Source organism: Rhinolophus ferrumequinum, chromosome 16, assembly GCF_004115265.2.
Source record: "Rhinolophus ferrumequinum isolate MPI-CBG mRhiFer1 chromosome 16, mRhiFer1_v1.p, whole genome shotgun sequence".
Classification (NCBI taxonomy): Eukaryota; Metazoa; Chordata; class Mammalia; order Chiroptera; family Rhinolophidae; genus Rhinolophus; species Rhinolophus ferrumequinum.
Window position 1 is genome coordinate 22,336,679 of NC_046299.1, and position 19,038 is coordinate 22,355,716.

General features: G+C 43.0%; 1 protein-coding gene and 1 non-coding gene across 3 annotated transcripts in view; both read right to left on the bottom strand.

Moving 5' to 3' along the window:
- The window catches only part of WBP1L (WW domain binding protein 1 like), a 52,318-nt gene extending 36,791 nt beyond the window's left edge, over positions 1-15,527 (bottom strand). Inside the window, exon 1 of one of the 2 annotated variants that reach the window (XM_033129930.1) lies at positions 15,310-15,527. In XM_033129930.1, the coding sequence (XP_032985821.1) occupies positions 15,310-15,399 (90 nt within the window). In that variant the 5' untranslated portion in view covers positions 15,400-15,527. The remainder of the gene's footprint in view (positions 1-15,309) is intronic. The other variant, XM_033129932.1, reaches the window with a different exon arrangement.
- TRNAI-UAU (transfer RNA isoleucine (anticodon UAU)) lies at positions 11,158-11,231 on the bottom strand. Its single transcript has one exon. It is a non-coding gene; the product is annotated as a tRNA-Ile (tRNA).
- Positions 15,528-19,038: the final 3,511 nt, after the last annotated feature.

The following is a 19,038-nucleotide window of genomic DNA, read 5'->3' on the forward strand; positions in this document are numbered from 1 at the left end:
CCCAGAGAATCCAGGGGTCTCTGAAACTCGCCACTGACAGTAGGCTGTCATTGATGGCTAATGGGCCGTTGCTGGATCTGCAAATTTAGCTTTATCAGGTACAACAGCAGCCTTGTTTGTTTTTGTACCAAAATACAAGGTTCATTTTTCCTGCCCTAGAAACAGTTCAACCTCAACCAAACTGGCAAGTAGCCAAGAATTACATGAGTATCAGCAAGCCACAGCTCAGAACTGTCCCCAGACACATTTCATGTCTCCTGCCAAAGTGCTCTGTAAACGTTTAGCAAAGATCAGAATTAGAACAAAAGGACGGACGTATGTCATACTAACTACATGATCTACACTCGGATGTAACTTGCAAAGAGAAGTCCATTAGGAAAACAAGATCGCCACTGAATCTGATTTCCTCTTTCAATTTTATTTAAACTTTGGGCAAGACAAAGAGAGGCATGGTCCACTTTAGATGGGAATGTGGGTGCAATGGTGGCAGGTGCTCAGAAAGGGCTAACCACAAAGTCATTTTATTAGTGACACCTCAACTCTGAGTGCCAGGGTGCAAGGCCATAAGAGCAATCATGCACATTGTCCAGAGACAGACCGCCTTGGTTGTGCTTTTATAGGAAAATCCACTCACTCGTTTCTGTGCTCATAAACTCAGCAAAGTTATTTATTCTCAGGCCTATCTCCTATTCTACAGTTCAAGTGACTTAAGGGCACGATGCATAACTTTCACTTCTGTGTCCCTCCCGATACCAAGGAATGCCTTGCACAAAGGCAGCCCTCAAGAAAAGATGGTTACGTGGATAAAAAGACTTAATGACTAAAGAGAAGATTGAAAAATGAAGCTAGCACAGCTGAATTCCCAAACATCAATGTGACATTTTCCTGGCCACAGAAACCTGATAAACAGCTAAGCGATCAGGAGGGCACCTGGAGATTCTTCCGAGCTCATGAGGTTTCACAGGCAGAAATTGGGAAACTCTCTGTGGGTGTCAATATCTGTATGTCTCTAATTTCTCAGCTGCAGAATTTAAGGTACTTAAGCCATCTCAAAACCAAAAGTCCCTCCTCCCTGAAGGTAGAGCTGGAACATGATCGAACCCTCCAACATTTGTTTTTCGATTATGGGAAATGGGATGAAGCTGAGTCTGGTTTTGTCTCCCATTCACCAGATAATTCCATTAGCAACATCCAGAAGTTGCTTTTTTTCTGCATAAAGGATCCCGAAAGTCAGTAAGGTCTAGTTGGAAACACAGCAGCTGGAACCATGCCTGCTCTCATTTCCTGGATCTTATGTAAACCAAATATTACCTCCCTCCTTTAGGCTATGCAGTAACCAAATCTACTCCAGGTCTAAGATTTCATGGTTGAAAACATTGTTTATCCTTCCCGTAAGCTGTAGGTAGTGGGAAAACTTACGGAACACACACCTCCATGCCCCAAGTCTGGTGACTAACGGTGGTGAAACTGGAGAGGGTATCACACCACAGGCAGGGGATCTGGTCCTTTCGTCATATGGTGCACAACCACAGGCCACACCTGATTCCCATACTCCCTCCCTCCAGGGCACAGAGTGAGGCAACACAGGATGGCAGTATAAGTAAATCTACTTCAAAACCACCTTGACCCAGGTCCAAACCATGAAATCACTAGAGCAAAGCAAGAGTGAGCAGAGAGATGCTACCGTGTTTCCCTGAAAATAAGACCAGGTCTTACACCGTATTCCCCAAAAAATAAGACCTAGCGGGACCATTAGCTCTAATGCGTCCTTTGGAGCAAAAGTTAATGGAAGACCCGGTCTTATTTTAATATAAGACCAGGTATAACATAATATAATATAATGTAATATAATACTGGGTCTTATATTAATTTTTGCTCCAAAAGACGCATTAGAGCTGATGGTCCAGCTAGGTCTTATTTTGGGGGAAACATGGTATTAATTTTTGCTCCAAAAGACGCATTAGGGCTTATGCTCAGGGGATGTCCTCTTGAAAAATCATGCTAGGGCTTATTTTCTGGTTAGGTCTTATTTTCGGGGGAAAACGGTACTACAGAGGCTTAAGGCTTAGGAGGAAAAAAACTGGAAGTGACTGAGAAAACATCCCCCATCACAGCAAGAAGGAAAGTCAGCACAAGCCACTGTCCCTCCCTGAAAAAAAAATTAGCAGGTATCAATATCCTTGTACTGATAGCCATTGTACCAAAGTCTTTCACTTTCCTCAAGAGGTACATTCTCCGCCAGGTATGCCCAATATTGCAGAAAAGGTGGCGCTAACCAGTGAGAGACACAATAAATCATCAACCCTTGCAGAGGTTTCTAAGCTACTTTCGTACACATTAAGTTGTTTACATCAGCGGGTGATAGGACGAGGCTGTTAGTACTATCCCCACTTGTCAGGTGAGTCTACTGAAGGTCTGAAAACGCAAGTGCCCTCGGACTAAGATCTAGAGTTTCTGACCGAAGAGAAAGCCGTCATCCCAGGGAACCCCAGTGAGTGACTGCCCACAGGGAAGATTTTTCCTTTCAACTAGACTGTCAGGGCTCTGGCGCTCTAGACCTGGCCATGCTACCACCTTTTGTCATGACCCTGGGCCAGTTAGTTTACCTCTTGGAGCCTTCATTACACTCTATCAGCATTGCCCAAAGACCACCTGAGGCAGCCATTTCTGTGATAAAGGGACCCATGTGGTCAAAGAAGTCTACTGTCTTAGAGATTCAGGATGCATGTGTTCCACAGTTAAGCCTCTGAGGAGCCCACGGTTAAGTCTATATTGAGTCCTTCGCCAGATAAATGATTTGCAATATTTTCTCCCATTCTATGTTTTTTTTCTCCCCCACTTTCTTGATGGTATCCTTTGAAGCACAACTGTTTTTAATTTTGACAAAGTCCAGTTTATTTTTTTCTTTCGTCACTTGAGCTTTTAGTGTTCCTTATTTCTTTTAAGGGCTCTGTAAAGCTTAATGTTATTTTGGGTCAAGAATGGACATTATTTAGAATAGAATCCTTTAATTTTTTTTATTGTGGAAAGTTTTAAACATATACAAAAATAAAGGTAAGGAGAATTACCCCAGGTACTCATCACCAACTTCAATAATCTATCGTTAACGGCCAATCATGTTTTACCAATACCCACTTTCACTTGCATTCATCCCCAGTGAAATAATTTTGAAACAAATCACAGACTTCGTATCATTTCAAGCATAGTTCCATTTGAATCTCTAAGAAATAAAAGGATTCTGTTCATCAAAATAATCACTCTACCATATCATATCTTAAAAAATGTATAATGATTCCTTGATGTTATAGGATAGGATCTTGCATGTGAGAATTTAAATTAGATCCAGGGGTAAAAATACAATTAGAAAATCCAGCCAATTATGACAGTTCTTCCGCTTTCATAAGTAATTAACCCTTGCTACATGTTCCACTACTTTAAAACATGTTACTCCCCAACACCACTCTTCAATCCTACGTGTATCAAACAAGCATCAAACAAGCGCTCTTCCAACCAGAGCTTTCTCTTTTTTACTTGAACAGGTCTAGAGGCAGTTTTAAGCATGGCAAACCCTTTGTCATTTTGTTTTACACGCATTCACTTCCAACCTCTGCCCAGTATATAAAGTGAAAGATTAACTTATGACTTTTGCCCTCAATTTCCAGTGTACAAAGAATTTTTGGAAAAATTTCCCCTTATCTGAGATTGCACAAATTTTCAGAGAAACCTGGGAAAACGAGGAAACCCCACAAGCACATTTTCTCCTCTTTTCAACTCTCCAGGGGCGTAAGCTGTGTGGCCCCATCGCATGCCTAGGGGGCTATGCCCACCCTCAAGGTAGAGTACAGGAGGTTTCACGACATACACAACTTTGCTGAGAGAGAAATGTAACAGAATTTGGAGGCTGAAAGACACTGTAGAGATAATGATGCTATGAAAAAAAGTTCAGTAAGAAAGAGTCTGCTATTCAAAATGTAGGAGATTTAGGGTTGAACAGCCTTCTTAACTGGGGGACTCCTCGGAGGCTTAACTGTAGAGCACATGCATCATGAATCTCCAAGAGTCTGTACACTTCTCTGACCACACAGATCTCTTATAGCAGAAATGGCTGCGTCAGGCAATGCTGACAGTAGTAATGAAGGCTCCGAGAGGTAAAGTAACTGGCCCAGGGTCATGAGAATAGGTGGTAGCCTGGCCAGGTCTAGAGCGCCAAGGCCCTGACGGAGTCTAATTGAAAGGAAAATCTCCCTGTGGGCAGTCACTCACTGGGGTTCCCTGGGATGACCAGCTTTCGCTTCAGTCAGAGAAAGCAAAAAATTGAACAGGCATTTCTCCAAAGATATACAAATGGCCAATAAAAACATGGTAAGATGTTCAACATCACTAGTTGTTAGGGAAATGCAAATCAAAACCAGAGTGAGATACTACTTCATACCCATTAGGTCAGTTATGATTTAAAAAAAAAAGACAGACAATAAATAACAAGTGTTAGAAAGGATCTGGAGAAACTGAAATCCTCATACATTGTTAGTGGGGATGTAAAATAGTACAGCTGCTGTGGAAAATAGTCTGGCAGTTACTCAAAAATTAAACACCGAGTGACCATGTGACCTAGAAATTCCACTTCTAGGTACATATATATACCCAAGAGAATGAAAATATATGTCCACACAAAAATTTGTATACCGTTTGTTCATAGAAGCATTATTCATAATAGCCCAAAAGTGGAAACAACCCAAATGTCCATCAATTGATGAATAGATAAATGTGTTACACCCATACTAATCGGCCATAAAAAGGAATGAAGTACAGATACATGCTGCAACATGGATGAACCTTGAAAACATTATGTTAAGTGAAAGAAGCCAGTCACAAAACACCATTTACATGAAATGTCCAGAAGGGGAAAATCCATGGAGACAGAATGTAGACTAGTGGTTGCCAAGGACTGGGGGGGTAGGGGAGAGGAGGAATGAAATATAGCATTTCTTTTGGGGTGATGAAACTGTTCTGAAATCAGATCATGGTGACAGTGGCCCCACCTTGTCAATATACTAAAAACCACTGAACTGTATACTCTAAAAGAATGATTTTTATGGTATGTAAATTACATCTCAATAGAGCTGTTATTACAGAAAAGGGGGGGGCTCAGAAACCACCCTCACCTCAGAACTGGAAGTACCAAATGGAGGTGAGGGTCAGGGGTCAGGAAGCCCCAGGGACCGCCTCACCTCAGTACAGTACACAGTGTTCCGAGGGCGGGCGGGGAGCTCTGCCTGTGGTCTAGCTGTGGGCAGAATGGGCGATGAAGCACGCCCCCCCCCCCCCCCCCCGGAGGCAATGGCACACTTCCTTGCTGGTGGTAACCACCCACTCTTTTCTTCACTCAAGAGGGTACAATGATGTGAAAATCAGAATAGTACATACATATTCTAATTTACCACCTCTAAAATAAATAATTTCATACTTTATTATTTGGGGAAAAATGCTGGAAAAACACTTCTCAACTGATTGCCAAGGCTGATGATATGGAAAGTGATTCACATGCCTTTCGGCCTTGGAGTTAACCAAAATATATTCTTAAATTTCTCCACTGGAAACATATTTTGAGTCAGGGAACAGGAAAGCCTTAAATGTTTCCCAAAGCTAAAATAAAATAAAATGACAAAATAAAAAAGATAATAAAGGCTAACATTTACCAAGTAATTACTTTGTGGCAGGCGCTGTTCTAAGTATTTTATAAATATTAACTCAATTAACTCACAATAACCCTATAAACTAGATGCTATTATCCCATTTTACAGATGAGGAAATTAACTAGCCGGAGGTTCTATGGAGGCTGTCTGGCTCCAGAGTCTATATTCTCAGCATTGCCACTTCCACGTGTTCCTTCTTTTGGGATGTGGTTAGTCAGGCATGCAATTAGGCTTGTGTGCCACACTGCAGTTGGCCACCTGCCTGACATCTTCCAGGGAACCACAAACCACTTCCTTAAGTACCTGGGGAGGCATTTCTATCCTTCTCCACCTATAGGCTCACTGTGCTTGGATGAATCGTCCTCCACAGCAAGGGAGCAACAGGTTTGCAGACAAGGAGGGGACTGGACGCTAAGCAAGTGAGAGACCTAGAGGCTTCTGAAGAAGTAAATGGAAATGTTCCCCCGGTGCCCGTGTTAAGAGTCAGGTTGCACATCTTCAAGGATAAGCATAGGACATAGGTCAAGAATGTCGCCTACACGTGTGGGGAAATGAGCCCTTGCATACCTTGTGGATGGGAATGTAAACTGATACAACCACCCCTGGAGAGCAACTTGGCACTTGACGACAAATTTCAAATGTATATACCCTATAGCTTCACCATCCCCAATGCCACTTCTAGGAATCTAGTACAACTGCAGAAAGAAATCAGTACAATGGTTACCTGGCAAAAACTTGGACGCAACATATGCTCTATAAAGGAGTAGTTAAATAATGCATGAGGAGCGGTTTTATAAAGCATGGTCTAGACCATTAACATACAGGCGTTTAAAAAACACCAGAGGTATAATGTGATATGGAAAGAACACGACAATACATTAAGGTTTTTTTTTTAAAAAGTACATGTTGTAAAATACTGCATATAAAATTACCCCATTTTTGTTTTAAAAGCAAATGAAAGAAAATAAAGAACCCTACCCATAGCACCAATTTTACATTTATGTATAGGATTTATATACATACATGAATTTTTTTTCCTTGTGAATTTGTTTTTATTGTAGGGAATGGGTTGGGAAATGTCACTAGGGGTGGTTATACCCCCTAGGGTACTATTGTCCATTCTAATCTTCCTGGGACAGCTTTTGGAGCTTTTTCTTTTTCTTGGAGCTGCTGCTCTTGGTGCCAGCAGCCCCTTCAGGTCCACTGCTGAGTGGGTCCTCTTTGGAAGAGAATTTCCTCTTTTTCTTGGGGACACTCCTATTTCTGCCTCTTCAGGGTCAATAACTGATTCCTTTCTCTTGGGAAGACTCCCACTGCCACCTGTTTCCTCAAGATCACTACTAACCAGCTCCTCCTTGGAAAAAGCTTTTTTTCCTTGGGTTTGGGTAAAGAGACAGGTGGGTCTTCCATGCCATTTTCCTAAGGAGCCTGCTGGAGCTTTTGCTTTTCTTCTTTTTGGGTCTTTCACTTGTCTCCTCACACTCCTCCAGTGTACTACTGTTCTCTGAAGACGCGAGGGCAATTGCAGCCAACCATTTCTTTTCCTTCTTCAAGCGTGTTTTCTCCTGTTTCTCCAGCTTCCTGGTAATCTCAGCAGCCGCTTCCTCAGCCTGAACCATCGCCTCCTTCATGACCTCCAGATGCTTTTGTGGAATATCTCCAGTCTCATAGAAGGACAGCCATTCCTCAACTTGTTCTCGAAGCTTCTCCCCAAAGATACTTGTAGGCACCTCAGAAAAGCAATCACTTCATGAGGCAATACTGCATTTGTTTGCCAGGTATCGGGAGATGCGGCCTTTGTTCTTGGGCAGCCGCTCGGCCAATGAAGATGGAGTGGAAAATGAGTCTATATTTTGGAATGTTACCCTTTGTCTTCAGGGCTCTGGAAACTTGGTCCCTTTGCTGGGCCCTGGGAATCACTCAAGACACCAGGACTGGCCTGAATTTTATTACTATATCTATAAATAGGCAGCATAAGCAGAAAAACCACCAACAATAATACACACCAAACCACAAATTTTCACTTTTTACTTAAGGCCATTTTCGTATTTCTGCATTATTTACTATTGTTATGAGCAAGTGTTGTTTTTGTGTGATTAAAAACTGATGTGAAATGGTAAAAGGTACCTTAATGCTCAAAGAAAAGCAGCAATCAGGTCTAGGGAAGGAAAATGGAAAGACAGCCATAGTGGACCTTGCGCCAAATCGCACTGGTGCAAGTTTTCTGCCTCTCCCACCCCCAGCAAGAGGATTTGCATATTGAAAGGCAAAGGACTCAAGGAGGAAAAAAAAAGAGAGAGAAGTACACAGGATGAACTTCTCACACTATTCATTCAATTCCACACTCGAGTCCCAAAGAGCTACATGGCTCCAACACCCCAGTGTAGAAAGCCAAGTATAAACTTTTTCTCCCAAATAAACCACTAAGAGGGAAAAATCATTAGATCTGATCAATAAACGTAGCTGTGGTTTTGTTGTTGTTTCTGTGTTGGTTGGTTTTTTAATACAACTGGATTAAAACTCCCACATGGAATTTTAGATGAAGAAAATTTAGCAAATGGCTAACAAAAAAGCAAGTAGAATTTTGAAAAACATTAATATTTTCTCCATGAATGCATACCTCTGATCTGCAAGAATGTGTAATAAAACAGTGTTATGACATAAGATCTGTCTTGCTTGTTACTTAAAAATCAAAACAGACGTGTTTTTATAACTTCACTCGAGGCCCCACCCTTCCCAGCCAAATATTCTTGTAACGTTTTACATTCACTTTTACCTCTTCCAAAACAAGTTTAAATGAAATTCTTTAAAACACCTAAGATCGTGGATCAAAACTTAGCTGTGACCCTCTGAGGGTGACGATGGCACCAGGAACAGAAGATATGTACGTAGCTCATCTGTTTTCCCACAGAAGAAAGTATGGAAAGAAGAAATCCCAAAGTAAACAAATCAGAGTTATGGGAATGTAGATGAGGGATGAGAGCATCCCAGAAACCCGGTCCCTGCATGACTGGTGATATACAAGCCTAGAAGGATGACCTGCTTTAATTCCCACACTGGGAAAGCCCAGAATTTTAACAGGCCTCAGAATTCAATAGGATGAGATTTATTTCCCCTTTGCTTACCTCCCAGATTGCAGTGTTCTGGATTTATTTGTATTTCTTTGTTTGTGGTTTCCACATTCCACGCAGATTTTTGGCCAGAATTTGCTCCACCTAGTGGAAATACAAAGGATAGTCCAAAAGGGAGGTGCCCATATGCCAAGGAGTAGAGAGACAGGTCACCAAGACCCACTGTCACTGCTCCCTGTCATGCAGTGGCTGCTCTTACTGTCTCTGCAGTTATAGTGGGATCAGTGGCCCTGACGGTGTCTACGACTGGGGTTGTAGGGTAAGGAGTTATTATTGTACCAGCTGGATCCTGATGGTCCCCTCAAGAGTTAGTCCCAACAATTTAAGTCAGGAAAGAAAGAGGCCCTCTCAGGCATATGGATGGCCAGGAATCCAAAAGGCAGTTGGAATTTTGAACCCAAAGCCACCTAAGGCAGCCACAGTATCTGTAGAGATGCCAACTGGTGTCCAGCACTCTGGGGCCTGAAACAAAGGGCTCTCCTCTAGACACAGCCTCCCTGAGGTCCAGGGGAGTCAGCTTCCCTGGTGACCCTGAGAACACCTAATGGTTTCTGCAAGCTGAGCATGTGTGAGAACAAACCAACAGTCGCGAGGCCGAAAATGAAGCGTAGAGCCAAGACTTGGAATGGGGAAAGGAAAAAGTTCTAAGAACATGACTCAGTTCAGATTGGTTATGAGGCCATGGAGGACACAGAAAAGAAAGTAACTGGCCATCAGTTTCACTGTAGCAAAAACAAACATGTTCTTCAAATGAAACCACAAGAGCAGACCAAAGCCAGGGGAAAGAAAGTTCAAGACTGGGTGACTAGGGGAGGCTCACCTGCTTACTGAACCACAGACAAAAACGTGCTTTTTTTCAAAATGTTTGATGTTGGCTGACAGAGCAGAGCTGACTAGTAACATAAATCAACAAATGTGAGAGTAATCAAGATTCAGGATGTTAAAGCTTTTAATCATCCCACCTAAAATTTGTTGTCCGAGGATATTTCATACACATCATATTGCTACGCTGTCTCTTCATGGGAAGGCTGACCTCAAACCCTAATGAGCAGGAACTGCTAAGAAACAGAGTTTCTCCACCTCGGCACCACTCGGCACCACTCACCTTTGGGGCCAGACAGTTCTTTGCAGGGGACTGTCCTGAGCATTGCAGGGCGTTTAGCAGCATCCAGTAGCACTCTCGAGTTTCAGACACTGTTTCAGGACACTGACAAATGTCCTTTGGAAGGGGGCAACATTGTCCCCAACTGAGAACCACTGTTCTAAACACATATGAAACACCATGAAAAGTTACCTATGTAACTAAGAGCTCACAGGGACAAACCTGACTAAACTCAAATACAGAACAGAATCAAGAAAGTCACTTTCAAATCTTAGTTTCTGAACTTAGTTTGGTAATTGACACTAACTTACCAACCACAACCCACTGAGGACCACCAATAATAACAGTCGTGATAATAATCATCTTTAATAACCATTAAATATATTCCAAGAGCCTCACATGTATTCTTTTTGCACCCCCATGACAAACCTGTAAGGTATGTACATTGTTATTCCTGTTTCATAGATGGGGAATCCAAGGCACAAACAGGCTAAGTGATTTGCTCAAAGATAGTAAGTGGAAGAGACAGGTTGGGAACTAAGGGGTCTTACCCCCAGAGCTCACGACCTCAGCATTGTGAGCCTATCCCCACCCCCATGTTGGAAAGCTGCTAGATCTGCACTAATACGTGGTCAGTAGCCACATGAAGCTATTTCATTTAAATTAATTAAAATTAAATATCATACCACTCTGGAACAAGTCTGGCAGTTCCTCAAAAGGTTACACATAGAGATACCATATAACCCAGCAATTCCACTGTTAGGTACATACCCAGGAGAAATGAAAACATATGTCTCCACAAAAACTAGTACACACATGTTCATAGCAGCATTATTCCGAATAGCCCCGAAGTAGAAACAACCCAGACATCCATCAATTGATGAATGGATAAAATAAATAAAACGTGGTACATTCATACAACTGAATATTAATTGGCCATAAAAATGCATGAAGTTGAGCTATCAACATGGATGAAACGTAAAAACATTATGCTAAGTGAAAGAAGCCAGTCACAAAGGCCCACATAGAATATGATTCCAGAATAGGCAAATCCACAGAGACAGAAAGTAGAAAAGTGGTTGTGAGGAGCTAAGGGAGGAAGGAGTAGAATTGGAAGGGACTGCTAATGTCTATAGAGTTTCTTTCTGGGGTGATAAAAATGTTCTCAAGTTAGATAGTGGTGATGGTCACACAATTGTGTAACTTACTAAAAAGCCATTTACGTACACAGTGGCCCATGTGGGGATCGAACCGGCAACCTTGGTGTTATAAGCACCACACTCTAACCAACTGAGCTAACTGGCCATCCCATTTATGTACATTTTAAAACGGTGAATCCTTTGGCAGGTTAATTATAGCTCAAGAAAGTTGATATAAAAAATTAAATGTCATTAAAAATTCAGTTCCTCAGTTACCCTAGCTGCATTTCAAGCGCTCACTAGCCACGTGTGAACAATGCAGATACATCATTTCCTACATCACAGGAAGTTCTACTGGACAGTACGGCTTCAATGAACGGAAAAAAGGCCTCCTCACCATCCCGCCACTGTCCACCTTTTCAGCCTACACATGAAGCTTCCGCCAGACTACGTGCCACCTCCACACGCTTGCTCCATTTTCACCCTTTCATACTGGAATGGACTGTCCCCCTGCCTGGTCCACAGACACCCTACTTATCCTTATCAACCTTTAAAGCCGGTCCAAATGCCTCTTCCTCCATGAAACTTTCCCTAAATCCTCACCTTGCCCTGGTCCTAGCAGAATCAGTTGCTCCCAATGGCCTGTGTTTGCATTTCCATTACAGCACTGATCCCTTTGGATTACAAATCCTTGTGTTATCTGCCTTCTCCGCAAGATTACCAGCTCCTTCAGGACAGGGATTCGCTTACTCACTTGCGGCTTCCCAATGCCTGGCGATAATAACAGCCTGCTGCAAAGAGTGGACATTTCAGCAAATGTTTTCTGAATTCTGCTGAAAGGATTTACGGAAGCTCAAGGTATTGATTTTCAACAATTGTTCACTTTAGCGTGTAAAACAGACTAAGAAAAGGAGGCACAGGGGATTGGAATCTGGAAGTCTCCTACCCCACTATTCTATAAGAAGGCGTGATGGCGATCGCACTGAAATGCCATTTTTAAGAAAGAAGAGAGGAGCAGGGCTTCTGGACTGAAAACTGGGGCCATAGAGGTGAGTAAAGGTGTGGGACGACAGGTATACTATTTAGAGGTGTGGTGGAAAAAAAAAATAGCAGGAACTGGCACCCTCCAAGTTTTAATTAAGCATGGCAGAGGAAAGGTAAGGACTGAGTCTCAGGAGATTTGTGCTCAGGCCATGGGCTGAGTCACTTTATGGAAAAAGACTTTTCTACTAAGACTTTATTTTAAATAATATAGTCAGATTTTTCTGGTTGAATCTAACCAATCATAGAAACAAACAAACTATGTATCTCAATCATAATTCAATGAGAAGAGATAAATGCCAAGGCCTTACTGTTTGGAGACTCTACTGCTTTTTTATTCTTTATGGATTCAAAGAATCATATCTGAGTTGCAGTGACCTATAGGAGAGTTAAGTCTAAATTCCTAATCACAGAAGTGAGCTAAATTAATGGACTTTCCTGGGCCAGGATGGCAAGAAATGGCTGTTCCAGTGCAGAGCTGGTAAGAGGGAAAGCAAGCCACCTAATATGTATTTCTGATATTAAATGCACATGTAAAAAAAAGGTTGTATTTGACAGTCATTTCAAGGGGGGAAATGCAATGAGGTATCCATGCCCTTTTAGTACAGAATAAGTATGAGAGTCCTCAATTCAGACTTAGCTGGAAGCCACTTGTTGAAATAAGCACAGTGAGTACTTGAAGTAGGTCCTATGCCAGAATGGTCTGTGAATTTGTTTTTCTTTACTGATTTCTACAAGCCCAAAATCAACAAAAACCAAACCAAACTGACTAAATTGTGGTCAATTCAGTTCATAATTATAAAATAACTTCCACTCCAAAGGTTAAAATTCAAAACAAATATCTCACTATAGATTAGGAAAGATAGGAGTATGAGGTGGGGGTGGAAATGTATGGGGGAGAAGGGTCAAGAAGAGGGAGACTAAAACCTTTCTTTCTCTACGGGAACCGTACCCACATGAAGGCTGCTGGTCAGTGCTAGCATGGATCCAAATGGAACAAAGTACAAAAGCCACCCTGTCCCCAAAATAAGTATTGGAAGTGCCAGAGAAATGATAAGAAAATGGCCTGTGATCAACAAACTGCAATTAGGGCATGACATTAAAGAACCCCTCCCACAAGTTCCCGCCACCTCGCAGGCTTACATGACCTGGTAAGGAACCTCTACTTGCCATCCTTCCTCCTGCTAAAGAGATGGATGTTTCCCACTGTCGATTCAGAGGCCCACCATTGCTCTCCATCAGGGTGAAGCAGTCCACAGGGCCAGGGCACCCACCTCCAAAGGCTCCAAGGTTCCTAAATCAACGCTCCAGCGGTGTTATTGATTGATTATTGTAAACAGCCTTTAGAGATACTTACAGAAACAGACAGGTGTAAAAGAAAAGGAACAGTTTGTTCTATACTTTGTTCTTTCAGCATCTATACTTAACTTTACCAGTCCAAAGGGTTATAACTTTTCTAACAAAGAAAAATTATTTCTTCTGCCAGTTTGTGATTTTAACTGGGGAAAATGAAGAACGTCAACAAAGCCTAAAACAGAAGGGCCCAGACCTAGAAAAGGGAATACACTGGGCCAGAAAATGAGCTCTATTCCTTTCATATTATTTCTAATATAAATATACTCTAGGCGGGGAAAAAACAGAGGATACTTCAAAAGACAAATGAATAAACAAAATGTGGTATAGCCATAAAACGGAATATTATTCAGCCATAAAAAGGAATAAAATACTAGTACATGCTACAACATGTATGAACTTTGAAATTATTATGCTGAGTCAAAGAAGCCAGACACAAAAGGTCACATATTTTAAAATTCCATTTATATGAAATATCCTGAATAGATAAATCCATAGACCCAGAAAGCAAACTGGTGGTTGCCAGAGGCGAGGGGAAGGGGGGAACAGGGAGGAATTGCTTAATGGGTAAGGGGTTTCCTTTTGCAGTGATGAAAATGTTTTGGAACTAGATAGAGGTGATGGTTGCACAACATTGTGAATGTACTCAACACCACGAAGTTGTTCACTTTAAAATGATTAATTGGTTTGAAATAGTTTGTTATGTGAATTTCATGTCATTTAAAAAAATTATTTTTTAAAATAGAAGATACTAATGAGCAAAACAAAGATGCATACATTATGTGAAAAGACAGCCCATAAACTCGTAGGGAAAATGTAAGAATCTTTGCTGGCATTCTGTTGCAACTCTTGATCACAACACAAAGTTCAAATACTAAGCTGTATCAACTCTGCCATCTTGTCGTATGCGTGTGTGTGTGTGTGTGTGTGTGTGTTTCTGAAAAGACAGGGAAGGGAACAGAAAGTGAAGAAAACAGAATGGTAAAGCCTTGCCAAATGCAAGGGAAGGAGGGGTGATTCCCCCTACTGCACCCCACCCAACTTGGCACCAGGAGTAATGCTCCCATTAGGGTTTCGAAATGCCAGCAAGAGCTGGAATCAGAACACGTAGTTTCTCTGCCTGCATGAAAAGCAAGCCACCCAGCAAGAAAAGCCGGAGCGCTTCATTTGTTGCCCGTGTTGGCATCAGCACCACCCTTTGCTCAAAAGCCTTGAGCGGGCCCAGATCAGCATCCGTGACTGACTCTCCCAGACCAGCCAGTCCAGCAGTAAGACCTTACTAGAGCTTAAGTGCGCCCTCCTCCTCCTGAGGTGTCCCGGTGTACTTCACCCTATCTGCCTTTCAACAGTCCGGCCGCCGACCACTAAACTCCAACACCATTAAAAATGGTGCCCTCAGAACTTTCCCCTGTCCAGCCTGAAATACTGTAAATATCCTCTCAGCTCCTGCCCCGCTCAGGCCAGCTCAATAGCCCACGTACGCCCCGACCCGCACAGACGTACACGAGGCATCGCTGCCCTGCAGACTTGCTCCACCGGAGGACACAAATGAACCCCATACACCACAGCGTGGCACCACTACCAGTCACAGTCATTCCAGCCCACCTGACCTAACTGCCGTCTCAAAGACCCCTCACTCGCCTGGCACCGTGCTCCTGCCACCTCCCTGACACCAAAACAGGTGTGCCTCAGCTAAACACTGACGGCCCCTTAGATCCTGCCCACTTCACGCATCAGTATCCCTCTCGGGACCCCCCAAATCTCGGCAACAACACTCCTTCAGCCCCCTCCAGCCAGGCCTCGACGACCCCCAGACCCCCAGCCTGGCCCGGACGCCCCCTCCCCCTTACCTGCGGGGGTTCAGCCCTGGCTGACAAGGGGCTGGGCAGCGCCTGGAGGAGCAGGAGCGCCATGCCTCCCAGGAGCCTTCTCCTCTCCATCCCCCTCCTGCTCCTGCTCCTCCGCCACGGCGCCGCCACCTCCCTCCTCCTCCCTCTCCTCCTCTTCCCTCTTCTTCCTTCTTCCCTTCTTTTCCTGTTTCACTCTCCCCTCCCGCTTCCGGTTCTGCTCCACCCCGCCCCAGCTTAAGCACCCTCCCAGACACTGGGGAGATTCTCCAGTTCCAGCACTTCATTGGCCCCTGCCCTTCGTCCATTGGTCAAAATAGCTGTCGATCAAATAAAGTTCCGCCCCCACGTGACGACGGAAAAGCAGAGGGATCCTGCCAATGAAAAGTAGGAGGAAGCCGGGCCATCTTGAGAGCTGCTAGGCGGCGTAAAAGGCGTCCCACTCCGCCGAGAGTGGCGGAGGTAGCTCCTGTTGGGGGGCGGGGCCATCTAGAACGTGTAGTATTAAAAACTCTGATTCGGGTACAGCCATCTTGAGTGTGGCGGAAGTATTATATTTCCACTGTTTAGCAAAGAGAGAAAGGGTATGGTGATTCTAGAGGGTGTTGGCAAATAAGTTGTTTCTTTGTTTGTTTTAAAGAAGGTGACTGGGCGCTCCTAAATAAGAAAACAACTGCAATCTAAAAATCTTCCCATGTCTTTTGTCTTGAAACACAGCCTTTGTGCCAGGGTCCCTCTCCTGGTCTCAAACTGCCCTAGCAGTAGCTTAGGTCAATTTGAATTCCCAATGAAATAGTACCCCACCCATTTATGGCTATACCAGTGCTTTGTAACCCCAAGTTTCAGGGACAATTCTACTGACTCTACCTCCGAAAAATAGCTCTGAAATCACCCCCATTGCTTCAATCCACATTCTCATCTTCTGGCTGAATACAGATGGTATCCTTGCTACCCTGCCAGTTCCCAATTCTTCCCTCTTGAAATCCTTTCACACACCCCAGCAAAGGTGCTCTACCACAGAAAAAACAACCATTATTGTTAAGATGGGATTGGTGGCACTAAATCTATTTTGAGATTTGGCTCTCTGGTATAATTTAATAAGTGTAATTTAGCTTGAGACTCTGAAAGCTTTCTTCGATCATTTCCGCCAAATGTTAATGATTCCGCTTGCTATACATTTACTATGCATACCAGTTTCAATGTTTCTATTTACTTTGGCCCAGTGCTGGCCCTTTGATTTGGAAGAGGTTTTGCATCTGTATTGCATCCACACCAGGCTCCAACTTAAATCTACATAACATATGCAAAGGTTGCGATAACCAGGTTAACAGCACCTTCCCCCACCCCAACAGAAAAAGCCGAACTCAACAGAAAATTCTACTTCAGGCCGAAGCAATTTACATCCTGGTTAAAAAATATAGAACGAGACCAAAGACTTGATGCAGTAGTTTGAAGTAGTTTGCAGTAGTTTCCAGCACTCTGCCCAGCCAAACCTTCTCTTACTTTACTAAATCGTCCGTCTATATTTCTACCTGACTCGTGAGTTCCTTTACGGCCTGAGAGTGAGCAGACACAATTATTGTCTCACAGCTTTCCCTCTTCAAATACTTCCAACTACTTACAGGATATATAGTCCAAATTTCTCATTATGGTCCTCTCTGTCCTGATTCATGCATATGTCTCTTTATCTCACTTTCTGCCACCCACACATTCTTCTCACACTGAACACAAGAGATCCTCAATGTGCTGTGCTATATAGTACCTACAACTTCATTTACATATTACACAGGCAGTTTCCTGTTTACAAACTCCTAGTTCCCACCCTCCTTGTTTCTTCTTCTGGATCACATAACATTTCCCTCACAATGTATCTGATTTATATCTGCCTGGCTGACCCCTCCTACTAAGTTTGCAGCTTTTTGTATGGCATACCAGGTCTTACTCATTTTTTAAGAAATCCCTGCAACATCCTGTGCAGGACCCAACCATGATATTAATCAATGTTGGTAAAATAACTGAACAAATGAAGACTTATGGCAGAGAAGCCTGTAGCTGCCAATTTCCTCTCAAAAATCTGCCAAAGCATTATACAGCCTGGCCCAGTTTGCCCCATGCGTGAGCCTACAGGGAGTTCGTTCTTGGCTTAAATGGTAGCAAAGTGTGAAACAGGTGTCGACAAAAAAACATCCAGCCCAAGAGAAAGCTTATGAGTTTATTTGAGCCAAACTGATGACAGTTGCTGGGAAGCAAAGTCTCAAGGGATTGAGAAAATGCTCCGGAAAATGGCTGTTTTGCAACTTATTTTATACATTAGAATCAAAGGAGGAAGGTTACATGAAATCCATTGGTTATAAATTAAGGGGGTGGGAGAAAGTAAAGCGGGGAAGTGGGGAAATCTCTGGGACTGGATAAAAAGCAAAAGGGAGAGACACACACTTCTTTTACATTGGTGGGTATAGGATAGTTAATAGCATTTTACAGTACATAGAGATGGTATTAGGGAACAAGATAACAATGAGGGATTTTGTAGTTTCTTGCTCTGGTGTGGTGGGTTGTGCCCCTTGGGGAGTCTGGAAAAAGAGGTTACTCTGACATTCCAAGGGTATGTTATCTTAGATGCAAAAAGACAACAGATAGGCTCACTTAAGGTAAAGGTTGACCTTTGTCAAGGAAGCTATAGACCAAGGATGTGACTTCCCACCATGGCCCACTTTAGTTAGGAATTTTTATGTTCACACCATCCTATGTGGTTATTTTCAGTCTCCTGAGCTTGTCAGGTTTAACACGTGGCCCCTTTTCCGTCCACACAGGTAAGAGTGAAGAAATCAGTTTGGCACCAGCGATAAGAATGTCCATAGTTCTGCCTCTAACTTGATCCTGCTTCCCCAAGTACTACAAAAGGTGACAAATATTTTTGCCAATCTCAAGTTTCTTAGAAATTCATCCACCCCATAATCAAGCTCCCTAGGGGAGAAGATTGAGTACTAAGGAAGGGCCCAATTATTTTCATAAAACATGGTCTCAATCCTCGCCTTAAGGAGTTATAAGTCGTCCATTTAAAGGCTAGGTATCATTAGGAAACCCCACTGGTTTCAATTTGGCAAACAGAGAGGATTTTGTCCCAACTTTCCTTTCTCCCTTGACCTGAAAGCTCAAACTGAGCTACTGGACAGGACAAACACTAAACCCTGCACAGTCTGGATTAACACTCCCCACAGCAAAGCATTTAGTCACACTCACCACTTTCTTTCCACATACCACAGAAGCCAACTCAAAGAAAGCAGAGGCCTGACAAAATAGTCTGGAGTTGAGATGCAGTTTGAATGAACACTTTTAAAAGTGCTTCTGAACTGTAGCCACCACATACATACTCCAGACTTTTCCAAGAGTAACTGTCTATAAAGAAAGGAGGAATGCCAGGCTTAAAGAGCTGGGAAGGAAAGGGAAAGGTTGTTGATTCTTGAAAGTACATCCGTGGGGAAGGGCTTCCGAGCTCTGGTATGGTTTTTCCCATTTGCCTTTGGAAATTGGCAAAGCTGAAGCCAGATCTCCTATCCTAAGAAAGCTAGCTCAAAGACACAGACCTTTCTGTTCATACATCAGCTAATATCAAATTGCACAGGGTACAGCATGGATGAACTTTGAAAACATTATGCTAAGTAAAAGAAGCCAGACACAGAAGATCACAGACTGTGATTCCATTTATATGAAATGTCCAGAATAGGCAAATAG